Source organism: Pocillopora verrucosa, chromosome 14 (assembly GCF_036669915.1).
Source record: "Pocillopora verrucosa isolate sample1 chromosome 14, ASM3666991v2, whole genome shotgun sequence".
Classification (NCBI taxonomy): domain Eukaryota; kingdom Metazoa; phylum Cnidaria; class Anthozoa; order Scleractinia; family Pocilloporidae; genus Pocillopora; species Pocillopora verrucosa.
The window spans coordinates 11,424,498-11,445,780 of NC_089325.1; the positions used below are offsets into that span (position 1 = coordinate 11,424,498).

General features: G+C 38.7%; 1 protein-coding gene across 1 annotated transcript; it reads left to right on the forward strand.

The window, feature by feature from the left end:
• Nucleotides 1–1,355: 1,355 nt before the first annotated feature.
• On the forward strand, nucleotides 1,356–20,271 carry LOC131789679 (protein diaphanous homolog 2). Its single transcript, XM_066161122.1, has 27 exons — nucleotides 1,356–1,530; nucleotides 1,667–1,858; nucleotides 3,238–3,345; nucleotides 4,187–4,317; nucleotides 4,973–5,111; nucleotides 5,701–5,825; nucleotides 6,069–6,174; nucleotides 6,358–6,468; nucleotides 6,857–6,975; nucleotides 7,465–7,581; nucleotides 8,069–8,184; nucleotides 9,089–9,153; nucleotides 9,375–9,491; nucleotides 9,574–9,598; nucleotides 11,145–11,503; nucleotides 12,029–12,245; nucleotides 12,486–12,613; nucleotides 13,001–13,069; nucleotides 13,453–13,539; nucleotides 13,843–13,995; nucleotides 14,908–15,037; nucleotides 16,223–16,347; nucleotides 16,682–16,846; nucleotides 17,322–17,390; nucleotides 17,872–17,947; nucleotides 18,500–18,607; nucleotides 18,708–20,271. Exons 1-27 carry the CDS (start codon nucleotides 1,483–1,485, stop codon nucleotides 18,944–18,946), a joined length of 3,444 nt encoding a protein of 1,147 aa, XP_066017219.1. The 5' UTR covers nucleotides 1,356–1,482; the 3' UTR covers nucleotides 18,947–20,271.
• Nucleotides 20,272–21,283: the final 1,012 nt, after the last annotated feature.

A 21,283-nucleotide genomic window follows, 5' to 3' on the forward strand; every position in this document is an offset into this window, starting at 1 on the left:
CCGGTAAGACTTCTCATAACATTTTGCACGTATCTTACTAGAAACATACGCGATAAGGCTGCACGCAAAATAACGAATCCAACACAGTATTTACGTTAATTACCAACTTAGTTCATAATACCAAAATATCTTGATACACCGTCCTACCGACGCAGCACCACAGTTTCTTCAGGAACTTACCCCCTTTATTCACAGCGGTCAAAAGTCGGGCATGCGCAGGGGCCAGGTATGGCCGGCCGCGCGCCAATTTCCCGCGGAAGATCCGCTGTCGCGCGAAGTATGCGAAAGAAAAAAAAACAAAACGTTCATGGGAATCTGTAAATAAGGGTAAACGGAAACTCAAACTTTTCGAACATTAAGCGATTCAATCGCAGGTATCCTGTTGACTTGCCACTGCGTTGTGAGTTTTATAAAATTAGGTGCGCAGTTTTAAAGTAGCTAGCTGGTGGAGTTGTTCATAATTCCTTCATGAAAACTCGGTCCTGACAACACAATCTCAACCTTTGCACATGCGTTCACGTATGACCGCTGGGTTAACAAACCCAAACTTAGCTTGTGTATCTAACAATTTTTCGAGCCCACGATATCATTTGAGTCAGCAGAGAAGTTAAAACGACTCCATCGCTTAGAATCGCCATCTGTACACGCGAAAGATAATTAAACCTGAGGTCATTATTTAAGTATTCATACCGGAAGGAAGTGATCGCATCGATTAAGATAAAACCTCGAGGTAATTTCAAGAATGCTCAACAAAAATAGATCATCCGTACCTTTCTCTCACACTCTTTTTGACCTCTTAAGAGTATTTTTTGTAGATTTTATGGGCTGCCGAGCGTGATTTAAAGAAAAAGTCTTTCTCACTGATGTATGCCACGGAAATTACGTGCGCCCTAACAAAGAACTACTAAGTTGTAAGCGGGTTGAATCGCTATAAACCCGGAAATTCTGACGTTAACACAGCACGATTCATTTTTTTTTCATCCAAAAAGAATTTGTTCTAAGCTTCTTTTGTAAAGATAAGAATAACGATTGTCTCAGAAGAAACTTCTTTTGAACTCATTAGACCAGGAAAACATTGTTAGGTTGGTCACGCGACACTGTTCAGTGTTGCGTGACTTAAAGAAGTATGTCAATAACGAATAAAAATGGTCACTTTGGATCAGAAGCAACGGTAAATTTTATAATATTAGAAGAGAACTTAGCTTTTCAGGATCCAGAGCTCATGTATTTGCAATAGTAGGCGAGCTCAAGAGATAAAACCATTAAGAGTTTGTCACGCGAACGTTCCGTTGCACCCGTAGTGACTCACGGGAGGAAATAGCGGAAGTTACGCATGCGTAAATTGTGGTCGTTATTTCTACTTTTTTCAGTCTTACTTAAACGGAGACTTGTTTGGGCTACAATAAAGCAATCAGAAGATGTAAAAGCTCTATTTTTGGAACAAGAGTTTTCGATCGTATTGTTTTCACTACTGGAAGCAGGATGGGGGATAAATTGAATCCAGCTCCCAAAGAAAGTGGTGGCGGCATTGTAAGTTCAGTCAACATCTAATGTTGCTTATTTTCCTCAGACTAATCGTAAATTAAATTGGTGACTTTCGCGGTCTGTATGGTCTAAATTGCCCTTAAAGCTGCAGTGATTATTAACGCAACCGATTATTTTTTAGCTGAATCGCATCACGTCAATGCGAAAACAGACAAAGAAGAGCAAGGAGAAAGATTTCAACGGCCATAAGATGAAGGAGCGTTTGAAGAGCACTCAGGAGGAACCGCTGTTTGACCAAGACATGGAGGAGGAGATTGAAAGAATCAGGCATTTATCGCCGGAGGAATTCAACAAAATGTTTGAGAAAATGCTGGTACGTCATTATTGAAGATCGTCTTCAAGTTAGCACCTTTCGCGAAGTTTCAAACTATGTTTGCAATTGTGATAACACACCGTAAATTCCGGTCCTTCGGGCGATGCGTTATGCAAATTACTTTCGAAATTTCTGGGGTGATTTTTTTTGTAGCACTTACTCTAATCACAAACAATCAAGTTTTATTGTAGTGGCTCAGACGTATTAATTTCTTAATATCCTCATTTTTTTAAGCGGCAAAAACGTGGCGCGGCATTATAACTATTCACCTCAAAAATATCGCCCGTATTTTCGTGCATGTGAGCATTTAAAATAATATTGGATGTTGCTAAATTTTAAATGTCTGCTCATTAGAGCTGATATTCAGAGAGATTAAGCTAACTTCAATATTCAGGATAAATTACAAATTATCTTTATTTCATCTAAGTCTCTGCATGGATAAAATTATCATATTGCTGTGTGTTGAAAAACTAAGTCCGTTTAACCGTAATTTACGTTTGCAACTCTCCATTACTTTGTGTAAACAAGTAAATATATTCTGCGACTGATGTTCAAAGGTTTGATCGATAGCAGTGTCATTCTTCAATGCAAGGCACGTACCAAAAAAAAAATTGCCAAGTTCTGTATTGAAAGAATATAGAATGTTTTCTAGAAGTTGGTGGCTTTACCGTTTATGTATCAGATGCCTTTTTGAGGCTTTCTAATGACTTGTTGTTAGAGAGGTATTAACCCACAACGGCCATTAGGCTACAAGGTCATATAAGATATCTGCTTACATAAATGTATCATTTTATGAAGTTGTACATAATGTCACTGATAGCTTTTGTTCTTTATACAACATACTTTTAAAGACAACTCCTTGTTAAATAACTTAATGCCAAGCCCTGTCTTATTTGAATTTGCCCTGTCATGTATTACTACTGAAGATAAAATTTTTACATATGTCAGGAAGTTGTTATTACATAGCACTTAGAAGTGCGCCAGATATATGTGATATCTGTGAGGTCCACCATTATTTTGTGAGTTTTGTTTTTGTGAGGGTTTCGGAAAAGAAAACTAGAGAACTTTGTTTACCATTTTGTGAGTGAGGCAGAGAAATGAGGAGTTATAAGCACTCCAGATCTACAACTTTTACATTTAACTCAAATTTCCAAAATTGGTCTGCCACTGGCAGCATTAAACATGTTGGAAAATGTATTAAATTAGTGATACAAATTTTTGGATGAAAACGATTTTTGGTATCCCTCAAGCTCACTGCTGCTGAAGTGGGTTTATCATATGTCAGTGTAGTTCTTGATATTGGATGACCTCGCCAACTCTAGTTAAACGGTTAATACTGATCTGAAAAAAAAAACTGTTTCTCTCTCTTTGATATATAGGAGGACATGAACCTGTCAGAAAATCTACGGGAACCAATTCGCAACAGAGACATGGAAACAAAGGTGGATATGTTGTGCAGCTTTAAAAGGAGACAAATGGCATCACAGGTAAAGTGATAAATGAAAGCAAGTAATGCTGACACACTGCATGCTTGAATGTACATGAGCATGTTGTTTCATTATTAATAATTACCTTTACAATTTTCTCAAATGTGATTGGTGCATGAGCTGCTTTATTTTTCACTTTTCATTCTGTAAAGTTGTAATCCAACAGTATAATCAGTCAGGTGGCTGTGATCGAACGTTTTTTTCTTGATCCATTTTGATTAATTGGTAACAGGACTTTGAGTTGTCTAATTCTGTTGGAATCATACTGGTAATTGACAAATTAGTCTCCTGCTATGTGATTATCTGACTTTGTTAATCACCTGTATGATTACAGACTGAATTGGACCCCACTCAGTCTTATTACCATTAATAATAAAGGTAATACAACTGAGTGGAGTCCAACTTGATCTGTAATCATATCAGTGGTTCACAAAATAAGACAATCGCAAAGAGGGAGCCTGATTAATCATGAGTGTGATTTCATTCTGAATTGGATGACACAAAGTCTTGTTACCAATTAATCAATACTATGACAAAATTTGAGAAAGAAAATAGACATCGCTTATATTTTTTCATAAAAAAAACCCTACAGTTAACTCTGTGAAATGCATGACAACAATGTGTGCTCATGATGCATACTATCCATTTAGACAAGCATGACGTCTCAACTGTAATATTACATTGTCCAATTACAAGCATGACATGTTCACTGTCCTCTTAGTACTTAAAGCGGGCTGGTGATAACCAATCGCATTTGAGTATTTTGTTACAGTTTTGATTAATTGTGTAAACGTGACAATATTTTACGATGATTATTTTCTTACATTCTTTGCATCTGAAGAAAACTTCACATGCTGGGCTGACATCACCAGATGATTATATAAAGGAACTCAATAAGTCAGACATGTCACCTGAACATCTCTTGAAAACACTGCAGTCTGTGCGAGTGTCACTCACAGGGAGACCACTTAGGTAGGCTGGTTATCCTGTGCTCTAAGTAATTCTTAGTTTGTCAAAGTAGTTGAGTGGTGTTAAGAACTCAATATGGCAGAAAAAAAATGTACATTTATTGGAAATGAGCAGGTTATCTGTTTGATGACAGGTGAATTTTTCCCTGGTTATAAGGCATTGAGCCAATCACATTTTTTGAGGGAGAGGGAAGGTAGTGTCCTCATGGAAAACAAAACGATGAAATGTTCATATTTTATAAGTTCGACCATACTTTACTTTTGAGGAGACTTGCATTAAAAATGTAGGATGGTTGTTTTTGCTTAATTATTTTGGTTGAGAATTTAAAACCAACCCCTCAAAGTTGTCTTTACAGCAAGTCTATTTCCCCCTCCCTAATCCTTAACCCTTAAACTCCCAAGATCTGATTGCCAATTCTCCCCTTCAGTTGCTACACATTACCTTTTAAATGAGGTATGAGAATTTGGTGTTGGATCAAGATACAACTTCTATTTGATAAGTTTGGGTATTCTTATTTCCTGTCTGCTGGTTAACTTATGGATATTAAAGGAAGAACTTACATGTTAATCACTTGGCTAAAGACTGAAAGCTAAAGTGTTCATGAAATCCCTGGCTTGATCTTAAGCCTTTATGACATTATCAACTTCTTAATTGTTAGTTGGATACAAGAGTTTGGTGAAGAAGGGCTCCAGTGCTTAATCAAACACCTGAGAGATTCCTGTTCAAAGGAAGGAAACATTGATAAACGAATACAACACGAGTGTGTGAGGTGTTTGAAGGCCTTCATGAATAACAAGGTACATGTAATATCAACATCAAACAAGATTCACAATCATCAGTTTGTTAGAGTTGGTGACAAAGTCAATTAAGGAGTTGGTTGTCATTTGAATGTTAGAACCCACATGGCCATCAGTATCACTGCAAAACTGACCAATCAATTTTCATGGACCAAGGTATAGTTATTCAAAGGGCTGATAACCTTATGCAAGAGATAAGTTGCTATCCCGAAGATAAGTGTCAACAAAATGTACTGTGCTATCTACTGAATAAGGATTTATCCAATCAATGGTGTTATTCACCTTTCAAACAACCAGGGCATGATATGTAACATCTCATTGACAAACAACTCCTGGTTTAAGGCTGATGATGCCTTCCACTCAGAAAAGTCAGGCATGTTCCCAAACAACTGACAACAGGAACATTTCTTGACAAGCATTAGGTTAATGATTAGACTACAAGATAATCTGCACCACGAGAAACTGATATTTAATTTTAATTCTATGGTGGAATGCAGTGGATTTATTTTTCTACCCAACCATGCAACAATACACATCACTTTTGCTCAAAAGAATCTCCAGTTTTCTCAATCATTCCTTTGCTCAACAGTATGGTCTCAATATGATGTTAAAAAGTGACGACGGCTTGGTTTTGCTGGCGAGATCAATGGTTCCAAGCTATCCCAGTATGATGGCTGATGTTGTCAAGGTGGTAGCTGCAGTGTGTCTTGTCAAGTAAGTCAATCCATACATACAGGAATTTGTTCTAGAAATTGGTCAAAGAGGGTCCAATAGGCCCCATTCTTTGATTATTGGGGGACCCCTGTCAAAAAGGGACCCAAATTAGGGGGTACTCAAAAAGGTGTTGGTACTTATTTGTACAGGGTGTATTGTTGTTAGTGAGAAAACAAAGAAGAGAAAGGCAATTGAGATGGTAAAAGGCAGTAAGTTAAACTTTACTTGCACTTTTGTTTGCAGACATGATAAAGCCCTTGAGGCAATCACTCGCTGTGGAGAGCTTGAAAAACAGGGAAGATTTGTTAAGCTGGTCGAAGCACTCGATGACGATCACACAAATCTAAAGGTGAAACCTCTTACCTATATGTTCATTGTTTGTATTTCTTTGTTAGTAAGAGTAGTGTTTTGTTGAGTGCCATGTAAATCCAAGTTGATTTTCATGGCACTCAACAAAACATGGCACTGACCCCTTCACACTTTCAAAGATTCATGATTGTAATCAGATTTAATTTGTCCATCATTTCTTTAGGTTGCTTGTGTACAACTTATCAATGCCCTTGTCAGTACTCCAGATGAATTGGATTTCAGATTGCATTTGAGAAATGAATTTGTTAGGGAAGGCTTGAATGAGCCATTACAGGTATAGCAAGGAGAGCTTATCAATCTGTCTAATTGTGTGTGTTTCTGTCTCTCTTTGTTTGTTTGTTTGTCTGTCCACCTTCTACAGGTTTATCTCCTATTTTTCTATCTTATTGATAACTATCTCTGTTTTCATTAGTTATCTACCTCTGGTATACTTGCCCTTCATTGATTTACTTGCTGTTCAACTCTCTATTATGGGTTGGTTTACCTCTGTGCCTTCCTCTCTTCAGGTCCATCAATCTGTCTTTCCTGTCAACTGTTCATCTATCTTTTATACTGGTCTGGTCTATTTAACTGTCTTCCTCTCTGTCTCTCTGTCTGTTTAACAACCATTGCAACTTCACCAGCAGTTTTATAAATTGATGTTTTTATTTGATATTTTTTAGGAGCTTAGAGATTTAGAAAATGATTTTTTGAATGTTCAGTTGGACATTTTTGAAGAACACAGAGATGATGACTCTGCTGAATTCCAGCAGAGATTCACCGACATAAAAATAAACTTTGAGTATCCTTCACATTTCAGTATAAAGCATAACTAGGGCATGAATAATGGCCAAGTGTCTGCTCAAGAAAGAAGTACCATACCTCTATTTTGTTACAGTCAAGAATTTTGTGTGTGTTTCACTGAACTTGTTAAAAATAGAAGCATTTAAAAATTAGATATCAGGTCTGTGTTCATGTTATCCGAGATAGCTAGAGAGCCACAGAAGGAAATTAACTGATCATTGGTCTTCATACCTTTAACTTTTGCCTTGAAGCAAAAGGAAGACATGTGAATAAAAATTTTTGTCTGAAGTGTTTTTTAGAGCAAGCTTTCTGGCCAGTTTGACATGACTTTTGAACTGTATATGAGAAAACATAAAAATCCTGTAAGGTTTGAAGACAAGCCATATCTAAAGGTCTTGTCTTTCTCCTCACATTTGGTTGAATCAAGATTGAAGATTGGTAGTCTCTTTTAAAAAACAGGGTTACAATCACCTTAACTTTCTATAAGGGATCGAAATGAGATTATACAGATAATAACAAACCTCATTCAGGACACTCCATCAGAACCTATGTTCCTCTCCATTCTCCAGCACTTGCTGCTCATCAGAGATGATGTTTATGCCAGGTACTGTCTCTGTGAGGATTTCAGTTGTTGAGCCCAAGCCTTGACGAAATTAAGCCAGTCAAGTTGTCAATCCAAATCTATTTTTGCTCAGACACAACCCATTTTCGGTGGGACATATATTCATTGTTTCATACCTCCGTAGGAACCCCCCCTCGTATCAAAAAAGGTGCTTTTGTTGTACATCAAGCCTCAAACTTGAAACAGGAAAAGTGATGTAGGCATATTTAAAACCTGAACCATGCATAGGAGTAAATCGATGCATTGTTTTTTTAACACATATCTTGTATTTCACATTATAAAGTGTTCGATGCTTTTACTAAGACTATAAATTGATATTTACATTTTAAACTCATCCGTTTACAAATTGATAATGAATATTCATGTCAATGGATAGAATGCTCTTTGTGAAAGAGTGTTTTCTTCAAAATGCACATTTCTCAACTGAGCTATATGGTTGGTTGACTTTTTGCCGTTTTTTTGTTCACAGACCTCAATACTACAAATTAATTGAAGAGTGCATATCTCAAATTGTCCTTCATCGAGGTGGAGTTGATCCAGACTTTGGTCATAAAAGAATTGATATTGATGTCGAACCCCTCATTGGTGAGTTTCCTCTTGTTTGTTTGTTTGTTTTGCAATTTTCATTTTTTATGAGTGGATATGAGAAGCGTAAGCACAAATAGCATGGGAACTCCAGGGCATGAAATTAATTTTTTTTCTGATAGCCACTTGGCTCCTAAATTCTTCTAAGTAGTTGCCAATTCAAAAAAAGTTGGTTGCCATTTTCAAAGACAAACAAAACCTTTTATTACGCTGTCATTGTTCTAGAAATTAAGTTAGGGAAAATATCTTTAACTTGCTACAAAGTAGACACTAGGATGGATGATATGTATCCAAGATGGCATCTAGTTATCGATCGAGATGCATGTGCTGCGTTTTGGAAACAAACTTAACAAGGAAGTTTGCCATAGATTTATCTTTGCAAATCTTTTTAATTCACTATATCCCTAGATAAGGTTATGATGAAACATTCTAGTTGTGAATTTGGTGACCAATTTTCAGGATTTGGTTGTGAAAGTGAAAAATGTAGTCACATTGGCACCTGTATTAGGCACAATTTCACACTCTGGACTCTTAAGTGTAAATTTTGTGATGTTAGCATGGTTGTAAGAGTCTGCAGAGCATTCATTGTATTAAAGATGGCAGAGAGATTGTTTTACACATGAGATCAGTTGGGGGGATGTCTGTGGGGATGACAGCCATTACTGAGCAGAACATGTACTTCAGAATAGCTCAGAAGTGGAACTACTGGCAATTCCCTCTTAGGAACTTACTTATTTCTAGAGGGTAGTAATTAAATATCAAGTTTATTCTTCAAACTTAAACTTGACCTGTCAAAAGTTGATTTTAAAATTGTTCTCTTATCTGTTCATTGAGTAACAGGCAGGGAACTTGACAAGGAGAGAGTAGAATGTCACAATTGTGTTCATTTTTGTATTTTCCACAGAAAATCTGGTTGAAAAAGCTCAGTATGAGGAAGCAGCTGAAAAATCCATGCAGCTGGAAACTAAGGTTTGTAGACAGGAGAGTTTTTTGATCTTGAGTAACTTCATTTATTTAAAGAAGTTGAAATTTATTTAGTTTCTTTTACTTTATTGGAGCTAACATTTAGTGATGGTGCATGTGAACACTGTGGGTCAAACTTTTCTCAACTATACTAATGCTGCTAACACTGACAGGGTAGGTCTTCTTGTATTAAATGACTTATCATGCAGTACAATTTCATTTTTTAGCTGGAACTTGAAACAACAATGCGACAAGAATGTGAGGCTAAATTAACTTTAACGTCAACAAATTTTGAGACCAAGATCGCTGCCCTGGAGAAGGAGCTTGCTGAAGCACGTGAACAGGTTCAATGATAGTCATTTTATTTTGGTTTTATGCACAATGGTTATTATGTTATGTTAATAAAATCATTTTTTTCTGTTTCAGGCTAAGCGAGGTGGCCCTGTAACAGGTAGGCATCTATTTATCTATTGTTGTGCCCATGCTTTTAAGATGAATCAGAGAGAGGAAAAAAGCTTAGTCCAAGTGCTGAATAGCTTCCATACTGTTTGTTATGAGTAATTTTTGAAATTTTTTAATCTTGCTTTAGTTGTTTAAATTCTTAATAATTTTCATAACAATTGAAGCCTCTTTCTCTTCAATAAAAATTAATTTTTTGATTTTAATGCTCTGTCAGAAAAGTTCATGTGCATGCTGTATTACTACAAAGTGTCAAGTTTCTTGTTAAAACTGATTGCCTTTAGCCTCTTCTTACTTCTAAAACTGGAAAAAACTTGGAAGACTAATTGACTGAATAATAGGCACCATAATGATATTTCAACTAATCAATTAAATGAAGTGATTCAGTGAAATGTAACAATAACTGTCAGTAGCTTTCCACTACTGTCTCTTGCCTGAAACAATAAATTTAACATTTTTGTTGTCTAAATCTATCTTAAATTTAAACTACATTACTCTAATTGATGAAACTGTTACCTTGAATCTTTGCACCAAGTTGATTGTCAATAAACCCTGATTTTCATTAATATATTTAATTTTCATACAACCAAAGAAATTTTTTGTGTTAAGTTATACTAAACTTAAATCATAAATTGCTTATTCTAAAAATTAATTTTTGACTTGTGTTGTAATCTACATTTTGTTATTAGTCAGTCAATCACAGCCCAGAACTGAAGGTGTTGCTCCGCCTTGCTCTCGAGTTTTTATGATCCCTTCATCATCCTCCACACCCCCTGCACCGCCTCTGCCTCCTCCTCCGCCTCCTCCTCCGCCTGCCCCACCCCCGCCTGCACCCCCTTTTCCCCCTTGGGCATCTCCTTCATCAGCAAGTAAGTTAATTCTTCTGGATGCCCACATGCTAATCTTTCTTTGTTAGCATTGGTCTTGTGAAGTTTTTAGTGGAGAATAACCCTAACTAAATTGAGTAAGCTGAAAAACATAAATTTTTGGTGACCTCTTCATGTCCTTTGTGAAGAAAGACAACCTGCACCACACCTTCTTGTTAAAACCTTGAAGGAAGCTGGTGTTAGTTTATTACTTTGTATACACTCCAGAGGTTCTGAAATATGATTAGAACATTTAGAATATACTCAACAAGGTTCTACAAAATGCAGTATGTTGCCATGGCTTTCAGAGAAGGTCATTTTTGATTTCACACGTGATATTTAAAGAAGCTTAACCTAAATATGTCTCTTATTTCAAAAGGGAATTTATCAGCAAAATAAATGAGATTTAAACAAAAATGAAATGTAAGGAAGGTGCATTTCACTCACTTAAAACTTTAAAAACATTAATTTTAGCCTGTTCATAAATTTTGAATGTATGATTTAAAAAAATGACTGAAACTGTTGAAGTTTGCTTTCTTGTGGAAAATAGTAGATCCTAGTGGGTCAGAAAATATGTTAAATTAATACGCCAGCTACTTCTTGTTTGAATTTGTTTGTTTTTTGTTGTCAACAATTTAGATTTCGAAAATAATTTATTTTTCATCATTTCAGGTGGCCCCCCTCCACCCCCACCACCACCGGGTGGAGTTGCACCCCCACCCCCACCCCCTCCTCCTCCTCCTCCTGGAGGTCCACCAGCCCCTCCCTTGCCCCCATTCCCCGGTGGGGGTCCGCCTCCTCCTCCCCCACCGCCACCTCCTGGTGGTGGTGTACCACCTCCCCCACCACTTCCAGGTGGTGGTCCACCACCACCACCTCCACCCCCTGGAATGGGTGCACCCCCTCCACCATTTCCTGGCATGGGTCCCCGCATGCCGTTTGGGTCCTCTGCTCATGTGTTACCTCCTGGTGTTGCTCCGAAGAAGAAATATAAACAGGACGTGCAATTGAAGAGAGCAAACTGGAATAAGGTTTGTGCCGTCAGCTGGCCATTTTCCTTACCATTGTGGTTTTCACCAGCCTGCTTGGCTGTTTTGTGGGAAACAAAGCCGCAAGAGGAATGGGAAGGAGCATGAGAAGTTCTCCATTTGAACTCTCACTTATCATTTTCGCTCCTCTGTCCTCCTAGCATATGTCGAGCGCTTGAAGACGGGTTGTCGTCTTATTTTGGTATTCATTGTCATTTTTTGCCATAATTATGTCAGTCACTGATTTTCTATCGTTACAACCCCGTATCAGTCTTTTCTCGTTATTTTATAGAAGTAAAAGTTTTATTTTACCTACTTCATGTAAGAGAATAGTGTTAACAAGGCGTGTCCCAATTTCCAGATACAATTCTGTGGGGCTATATATCTCATTTAGTAGAATAAAAGCGAACACGAAAACCATTAGTTGTTGCGACTGCAAGCTGTTGCTTCCAGGCCAACTCATGGACATCACATGTCAGTTTGGTCAGGTGATCGTATTAACTCTGTGCTTTGATCTCCATTGCTCAGATTAACATGAACAATTTCACAGAAAATACATTTTGGGCAAAAACGAAAGAGGAGAAGCTGGAGAAGCCTGGACTATTTGATGAGCTGTCGAAGGCGTTTGCCGCAAAAGGCGGTCCGAGAAAGACAGAGAGCGGTGACGGAATGGAAAAGAAAGCAGCGGCTAAGAAAAAAGGCAAAGATTTAAAGATTATCGATCCAAAAAGCGCACAGAACTTATGTAAGTGTCGTAAATGTTTTGTCCTAATTTTGTTGTAGTTTACAATGTATATAACGTGCCCTCTGGTTGGGTAGCAGCTTCTTCAACACGAGCTCTGATTGGTTCTGTAGTATTTCCCTGTTATGCCGTCTGATTAGTTACCCAGTGAGTTAGTTGTACCGAGGAAGTTGATGGCCTGTTTCATCTTCTGCTCTGGACTTGCATCTTAATTAGTAAAGATATGCTTTGTTCGTCTTGCAGCGATTTTCCTTGGCTCACTTAAATTAGCACATAAAGAGGTCAGGAAATTGATCATGAACTGTGATCAGGTGGTTTTGACGGAAAGCGCCGTAAACTCACTGCTGAAGTATCTTCCATCGCCCGATCAGGTGGGGCCAAGAAACGAGGGAGTAGAAGGGAAAACGAACGAGGGATCGAACAAACGAACGAGGGACCGAACAAACGAACGAGGGACCGAACAAACGAACGAAGGACTGAATAATAAAACGAGCGACCGCACATACAAATTAGGGACCGAACAAACGAACGAGCGACCGAACATACAACCGATTGACCCGCCGGCTAAACGAACATACGAATGACCTACCGATGAAACAAACGATTGACCGACCAGCGCCCGGTGATTGACTGACCTGTCGATGAAAGAACGAGCAAACGAGTGAACTCTTCGTCTATATAAAAGTGTTTCCAATATTCAAATAAAGTAGATAGAGGAGTATATCTAAACTCTCAGCGAACTTTCTCTCTCGTTTTAGATGCAACAGCTCGGAAATATGAAGGAAAGCTTCGACGATCTCAGTGATCCTGAACAATTCGTTTGCCTGGTAGGTTGTTTCAAGGGATCATCGTCTGGAAACTTTAACGTACCTTTGTAGCTATCAACTTCACAAACTCACGTCAAGGCATGTAACAAGAGCTAAACGCGGGTAAATAAACGCCCTTTCTTAGGCGCGGGAAGATGTTGCAATTCGCAGTGAAGGGTGGAAAGTCATTTATTGGCGGGAAACTCGCGCAGTCTGCTTGATTTATTTCATTCTGATTGCTTTTTAAAAGGATTGCTATTTTTCGATTGGCGAAATAGGCAGGATTTTTGTTTTCCGAGTAAATTCAAGGGCTTCCACCTCAGAAGTGTTACTATGGTACGGACCAGTAGTTTTGTTCTAGACTGGTTTGAAAGCTTGACTCTTATTTTCTGTTCGATTTCCAGCTGAGTGGTATTAAAAAATTGGAACAAAGATTGAACATGATGCTTTTCAAGAGGAAGTTTCCTGAAGAAATGCAAGATATTAAACCGGTAAGTTCTTGCCCAGAGCTGAAAATAAGAAAAGGAAATCTTTGCGGCGCTGAAAAACCAAGATTAATTGAGAGATTTTTAACTTGACTTTGTCGTTATTACAGTGTACCTAGAATGAAGAGAAGGAAAGCGCACTTCTTGGCCTCAATTTCTCTAGGGAGAGGGAGGGACGATTCGAAGGATCGATGTAATTGACAGCGTGAAAACTATCGTTTTTCTCCATTAGGGGAAATGTCAAGGTGATTTAGAGTAGTCGGTAAATACCATTTTGTACAATTTCTAATCTTGTGTTTCTTTTCGCAGAATGTTGTAAATGCAACTGCCGCATGCAGAGAAGTAAAAACTAGCCCCAAATTTTCCAAGTTCCTTGAACTTGTTCTTCTCATGGGCAACTATATGAACGCTGGATCTAGAAACGAGGGATCGATGGGATTTGAAATGAACTATCTCACCAAGGTGAGCGAGCTTCATGCAGACTTCATGTTGTTTTCTTTTTACTACTAAAGAACCCTACGCATTTTCAACTTGAACTGCCAAGGGGAAAACGGGAGAATTCCAATCACCCGGCAGTAAATGGCTTAGAGGGTTTTAAGGGACATGCCTGTTCGTACGAGTTAAGGGAGCTTGTTAGCTAACGAGGCTCTTCTGTTCTTCAACGTAACATTTAAACACCAGTATCAAAGCAGCGGGGAGCGCAGTGGCTCAGTGATTAGTGCACTGGACTCCAGTGGAGAGAGGTCTGGGTTTTAGACATGTCTGGGTCATTGTGACGGTGTTCTTGTGCAAGGCACTTTCCTTTCACAATGCACCCAGGATAAAAGGGTACCGGAGAAATATCAGAAAAATATTTTGAAGTGCTGTAGGGTAATTTTGCGATGGACTGGCAACCCATCTAAGGGGTGGGGTCGTTTTACTCCCAGTCACTTTATGCTATGGAAATCGGGATAACATCTCCGCTTTAACGCACGACCTGGCTCGAGTAAAGACTTTTACCAAAGCCGCATTGAAGAGGTTTGTTATTTTGGGTCTCTTATTAAGGCGAGGTGACCTTCGTATCGTATACCGGCATTATTTTCAGTATTTTACACCATCCGTGTAATAGGAGTTGGTCTGGTTTGCCCTCTTCCCTTAGTGCAGGTGTTTCACGACGATTTTATTAACAACACTTGCGCTAGGAAGAGGACCCAAAACGCCTCACTCTTTCGGGAAAACTGCCGTACATTTTATATTTGTTTAAAATTTTTAGCGTTGAAGTCAATTTCTTAATTTTAGGAAGCTGTTTATTTTCCTTTGTACTTAGCTCTGTAATCCTCTTGGTAACACAATGCTTGAGTCGACTGATGTTTTACATCGTTCTCTGTTTTTCAGTTGAGTTCAACTAAGTCTGTGGACGGTCAGTTGACTTTGGTTCATTTTCTGGATGACACGATAGAAAAAAAATATCCCGAGATTTCGGGTTTTGAAAAGGAGCTGACACACGTTGAACAAGCTGCTAGAGGTGAGAGGTCGCTTGTCACGTCACGCAATTCTTTGGTTAGGTAGGCGTGTCATGCAACGTGACAGCAAAACATCTTCCAAATAACCCTTTTACTACCAAAATCTACTTAATTCTTCTCTCTGTCTGCCATACAACTGTCAACATATTGCCTGAAGTTCGGAGAATTTGTTATTGGATCAACTAACAATCCCCAAACTGATATAATTATTTTCTTTATTCTCATCACTTGTCTATTTGATGTTGTATTAATATTTTAAGGAGAAATTCTGTCTTGGTCATTTATGGGAGTAAAAAGGGTTAAAGGAAGGTGAAAGTAATGGACTCTTCCCCGGTTTAATTACCTGTTACGTTCACGAGTGATGTTGAACAAAGAAAATAAAGGAGTCAAGTTAAGAGCTTAGAAAAATCGGATCAGTATTAGTATCTGGGTAACTGCCCACCTACCCCTCCCTTAACCCAACACTAACCCTTACTTGTTATCAATAGACTGTTGTTGAGTTAGGGGAGGGGTAGGTGGACAGTTGCCCAGATACTGATATTGATCCGAAAAATCCTAGTTAAAAATAAAAGACGTTCACAGGTTCGTCGGCCAAGTTAAATTCGTATGATGAGTAAATTACAACATGATGACTTACAATAGGGTTAATGAAAAGTCGTTTCAAATGGGAAAACTTGAACATAACTGAATGTGGATCAGCTGCACGTTTTATCTGTGAAAAGAGTATTGAATTGTACCTTAAGCTTGCCGACTCGATGTTCCGATTTACCGTTTAAGGCGCCATATTGAAATGGTAAGATGGAGGAAAGCCTGATACAAAAAATTTCACGAGGGAGGCGGGGGTAAGAAAGACAAATTAGTGAGGGGGGAGGGGCTTAGGTAAAATTTCTTCGACCCCACGCCCCATCCCTCCTTAGTTTTCACGCTCCAGGCTTTCCTCGATCTCACCAATTCAATATGGCGACCTCAACATCTAGATGTTAAGCATCCGCTTGCAATAAAACACTCCTGATGTGCATGTTACTCAGCCTTCTGCCGAGCTCCTTAAAATTTTTTGTCACAGAATGTGGGATTTCAAAGCGTGCAAAGTGGAGATGTCTTGATGCCAGTCCTTTGATAATCAGGCTGTTACGAAGTGTTGTCCTGGTAGAGTTTTTTTTAACAATCATTTTACTCTCCATGTTTAGTATCGGAGGAAATTCTTCAGAAATCAATAAACAGCATGCAGGGAAACCTCAAGAAGCTCGAAAAAGAATTGGAAACCTATAAACCGCACAATGATCCAGAAGACAAGTTTCTACCGGTCATGGAGATATCCTTTTCTATGTGACCTTTGTTGTTGTAGTGTTAATATTGCCATTTGCCGCTGATATCTTGCGCCAAATTTTTCATTCGTAGGGCGTTTATCTCATAAAATTCATAACTATAGACCCATAATAATTATGAAAATCATGTTTCACCGTTGCGAATTCTATTTTATGCGTGTTTGTCGAGAAGTATAATTTTTTTTTCTTGTTCCCGAGAGATTTTAAGCACAACACCCCGATCAACGGGATTTGCAAGCGTCGAACGTGGAGATAGATCCTTGTAATGAATTCTTGGATGAAAAGAGATTGTTTGCGAGAGATTTCTTTGACAATACTCACGGCTTTTATAAAAGCGCCAAAGACCAAATAGATGTCCTGGTTGAGATGCACAAAAACATGACCACAATGTACAAGGAGCTGGTGGAGTATTTCTGCTTGGATACCAAGAAAACTTCCTTGGAGGAATTCTTCGGTGACATCAAAACCTTCTTAGACTGCTTTGAGGTAAACGAAAACGGACATTTTGCTGGTTAGTTTCCAGTACTTTTGAGTCCTCGTGCTTTTATTGTATTAGATAATAGATGAAGGTCGAGAACTTAGTGAAAACGGAAAACTGGAATTTGGGTGGGTTGGAGAATGGTTTGAATGTTTTTTTTTTTTTAACAAGTGTAACGCGAAGCGTGGTAACCATTTTTTTTCCACATTAAGAATCCAATATGCAAATGTGTCACTCACTCACTCAGGTGTAGACACTGTAGTAGTTAGTCGGCCCGAACTCAAGAATGCCCGAGCAATCTCACGAAGTGAGACCGGAAATACCACGGGGTGAACTTGAGTTCTTTTAATCAATCTTCACGTTGTACACGCGAATTTTCATCTTCAAAATTATTTTTGTGGTTTATTATTTGTGGCTTGGTGAGTTGTCTTCTTGCTGAGTTATCTCAGCTGAAGTAACCTATGTTATTTGTTGATATTGTAGAACGCGAAAAAGGACAATGCAAAACGAAAAGAGAAAGAAGAAAAAGATAGAAAGGCAAGGGAACGAGCGGTAAGGTTTCGTTCTTTGTTAGAGCGACATGACTCTTGTTATACTTTCTTTGAATTACTTTGTCTTTAAAATAAGACGCAAAAGACTTCACTTTCAGGCAGGCTTTTGGGTTTTTTATAGGCCTGAGTTCCCCTCTCATCGCTTCTAGCTCAACAATAAGTTTCCTAGTTTGTTGACAGCCGTTTCACTGCGCGATGCGAGGGTGTAGCGTGAGGAACCCTCGCGTGTTCGCTTTCGCTGTCGCGTTTGCGTTTGTTTCCGCGTTCGTTTATGCGTTTCCGATCGTGCTCCTGGTATTCCACGCGGCTCATATTTTGCTCGCGCTCTGAACACTATTAAAACAGAAAGTCTTTGAACAGACCATTTGTCTCTTCTTGGACTTCGAAAGGTCTTGTACCGCTGGTGAGTTTGATAAACAGTTGCCTCAGAAGTGTGCTCGCACTGCCTGAAGTTCTAAAGAGGTTTATTTCTTGCATTTCAGGAAAAAGAGAAAGAAAAGAAGAAGAGAGCGGAGGCTGAGAAATCCAAACGAAAGCCTGTTGTGGATATAAATGCAGGTTTGTGGCAAGCTCGTGTTTTCGCTAGAATATTGTAGCACCACTTGGCAAACTGGAAAAGTGATTGATTATCATAAATTTTCCGTTCTTTGTCAATGTGAACAGTGCTAACTGTCTGTGTTTCACTTGCTTTCCCGCGCTAGGTACATGTTACTTGTTTAGTTCCGTGTCCCTTAGCCTTTTGACATGTTATTTCGCTTCTTTTCCCTTGAATACTTTAAATTCCTCATAAATGTGTTAAATGTTGTAGTTGACTGTGGCTTTTATCAACCTTTTTGACTTCAAACATGTTAATGATAATTCCTGTACCAGCTTCCTTAGACGAGAAAATCTGGACTTTATCCCGAGAACCCCACACTGACGAGTTCGTGTGTTCTTAAAAACTCTTTTGCTGTATAATGTGTTGAAGTTGTGAGGAATAGTTACATTTTCATCAGTTCAGGGATTTCTGATATTGAACTCGTTGCTTCCATCATCTGGCGGCATTATTATTGGTTATCTTTCACCCCTTGAAATAAAACGAAAACTGAAATATTTTTTTCTTTGTTGCAGATGACGATCAAGAAGGAGTGTTAGATGGTCTCATGGAGGCGCTCAACACAGGATCTGCCTTCAGAGATCCGACCCGACCCGCGCGCAAAAAGGCGGGAGGTAAAAAAGGTAACACATTCTCTTTGCAACGCAAGTGACATCTGTAACGCCAGCTTTACCGTCACGAAAATGTCACGCACATCACTAATGTTCTCTTCCATCTTTTCAGCTCGACCTGTGGACTTACGCCGGTCACGGACTCGCACAAATATACCTGTTCAGAAAATAATGGAGGCTCAAAATGCAGTCGACGGGCAGCACAATGCAGTAGATATTAATATCGATGATCAGCCCGTCGCTCCTTCTAGACGGAAAAAAGATGACAGGCGAGGAGGAGGAGGAGAGAAGAGCGGGGAGGGCCTTGAAGATGAAGCGCAGGACATTTTGGAAAGATTAAAGAAGTTATGAGCGTTTCAAGATGAGAGGAGGTTTTTCGTGGGACAGTGCATCATGTATTGTACTCTAAGTGTAAACAAAAACTGCAGCCCAGGCAGGAATTTCTCCTATTTGTTTTTGAGAGTTCATTGTGATTTAAACCACGATGTGTTAACTGCTACTTTGGGTAAAATGTGTTTTTAACGCTCATCGAAGCGATGGCGAAAAATAAGAAGTGAAGATGATTGGAAATGTTATGAAATTCGATTTCACGAAACACGGAAATTTGTTTAATTCCAAACGACTGACTGCAAGGCTGATTGATGCTGTAAATGCAAAAAAAGTGGAAAACGTGTAACCTAACAATGTGCGTCACATTCCGATAATCTTAAAATGTATACTGCTTCTGAGAATCATTTATTTCTAAGTTTTCATCATTGCAGTCATGTACAAGGCGTAAACGCCGATAAATTACGTACCACGTCGTCTATGTTCCAGTGTACAAAAACTTAAAGAAAAGAGTCAAAAGCTTATGTAGCTAGTATGTTCTTCCTTACTTGCATACATATAACATAGCAACACTAATTTTGGTTTCCAAAGTGATTTGCCGACATAGTTTTAATGTCTTATGGTGAACATTTTTGGTTGCTTGTTCAATATTCAATAATTACTTTAAATTGACACACCAAACTAGGTGAAAGCGGAATAGAGTGTATCATATCTAGGCCGGGCAATGTGAAATGTACACTATTAATCGTGGAGGGGTATAGTTTGGTCTTGTAAGATTCATTTAACGAATATTTGTGTAAGGGCGGAGCCGTAGGGGGATCTTCTACAATCCTCTCACCCACCTGAATTGACACGTCTCCGTAATCCTTGAGTTTTTGCTTAGTTTGGTATATCAGAGCCACGGAAAACTTTCTGTTTTTATCAGTTGCTTAGCTCTTTGAATTTTATTTAAAGAGTTATGAAGATAATTTGAAAATAAGGACAAAAAATGGTACATTTTGAAAGAGGAGCTTAGGCATCTTTATCACTCCTTGCGTTCATGTGAAATACGTGTTGTGCAGGTCGCATCGCGTGATTTTATGTCACGTGCCTGTTCTCCTCTTTGTCGAGTCACGTAACGAGTGTTCCCGGTATTACGTAACGACCAACGTGGACAGTCTGCAATAGATTGGGTTGAAACAACAGCGAAGCACCGATGATTACAAACAATGCTTCTCAATTGAAATATTTTCGCTTATGTTGTAAATGTACAGCAATTCCGTAAATTTTAAACTCAAGTGAGTCTTGTATTCCTGTACAGAGGTAAGATTGCATTAATGTAGAATATGAATAAAGCAAAAACACGATAATTAATGAATTGTCTTTTGCTGCAACGAGCAGTTTAAGTTCTTAAACGAGGTTCTGAAATCACGATTTCCGTTTTTATTTTATAAACCTTTTGACAACCAGGATCTACAGGGGGCTGTAAGGCGTGGAGAACGTAGGAAACCCCCACACTCGATTAGGATTTTTCACGTAGATCCTAGTGTATGTTTCGAACATGTTCGTGTATCCTATATACTTTTTAAAGTTTCATACATTGCAAAATAGCTGTCATTTCTGGTTTGTCTAGTTTTCAATTCTACTGAGAAACATACATACCGAAGTATATATATTTCTCCGGTTTTTTTATTAGCACCTTGCATTGCCGAATTATCGAGCGCTAGTTAATTTCTTGAGGTGTTTATTAGGGTGAATTAGAGTGAATTTGCATGGGCGGACAAGACAAGCCATTTAATATCCTTGTTTCCAATCATCTTTAAGTTACACTTCTAGACGGCACGGTCGTAAAATTGATATCCCCAGGATTCTGTCTATTTTAATGCTTTTCCGCCCTCTGAAAAACAGAATTTTCTTTGATACCGACTTAGCGTTGCTGATACATTTGCACAGCTCGGTATTCACTTCGACACTTTGCCTGGTTAGATTGCGTGACGAGCTTGTTCGCTCAAAGGTTTCCGACCACAGAGTTAGGGTGAGGAGATCAAACACCCCCAAAAAAAATACATACACCTACAAACTTTCAGATCAATTAGCCGTTAATTTCTTTAATAATCAATTAATGCCAATTGTTTACGACGGGGGGATTCCCTTATTAGGGTACTAAAGCAGATTATTGGTTAATTACGTTAGTGACGTCAGTTATTATGTAGTTTTCGTCGTATTTGTACGCGAGCAACACAATTTTTCGTTCTTTCTCCCGGACTTGTCACTTACTTGTCTCGAGCACAGAGTTGTCTCAATAAATTGACCGGATTTGACCCTCAATAAATTGACCGGATTTGACCCTCAATAAATTGACCGGATTTGACCCAAATGTAA

Excerpts from the sequence above, each read along its gene's own strand:
- LOC131789679 (XM_066161122.1), top strand. The coding sequence starts at position 1,483 with ATGGGGGATAAATTGAATCCAGCTCCCAAAGAAAGTGGTGGCGGCATT. Across the intron at positions 4,318-4,972 it reads CTCACAGGGAGACCACTTAG|TTGGATACAAGAGTTTGGTG; the intron begins GTAGGCTGGTTA and ends CTTAATTGTTAG. Across the intron at positions 6,976-7,464 it reads GACATAAAAATAAACTTTGA|GGATCGAAATGAGATTATAC; the intron begins GTATCCTTCACA and ends ACTTTCTATAAG.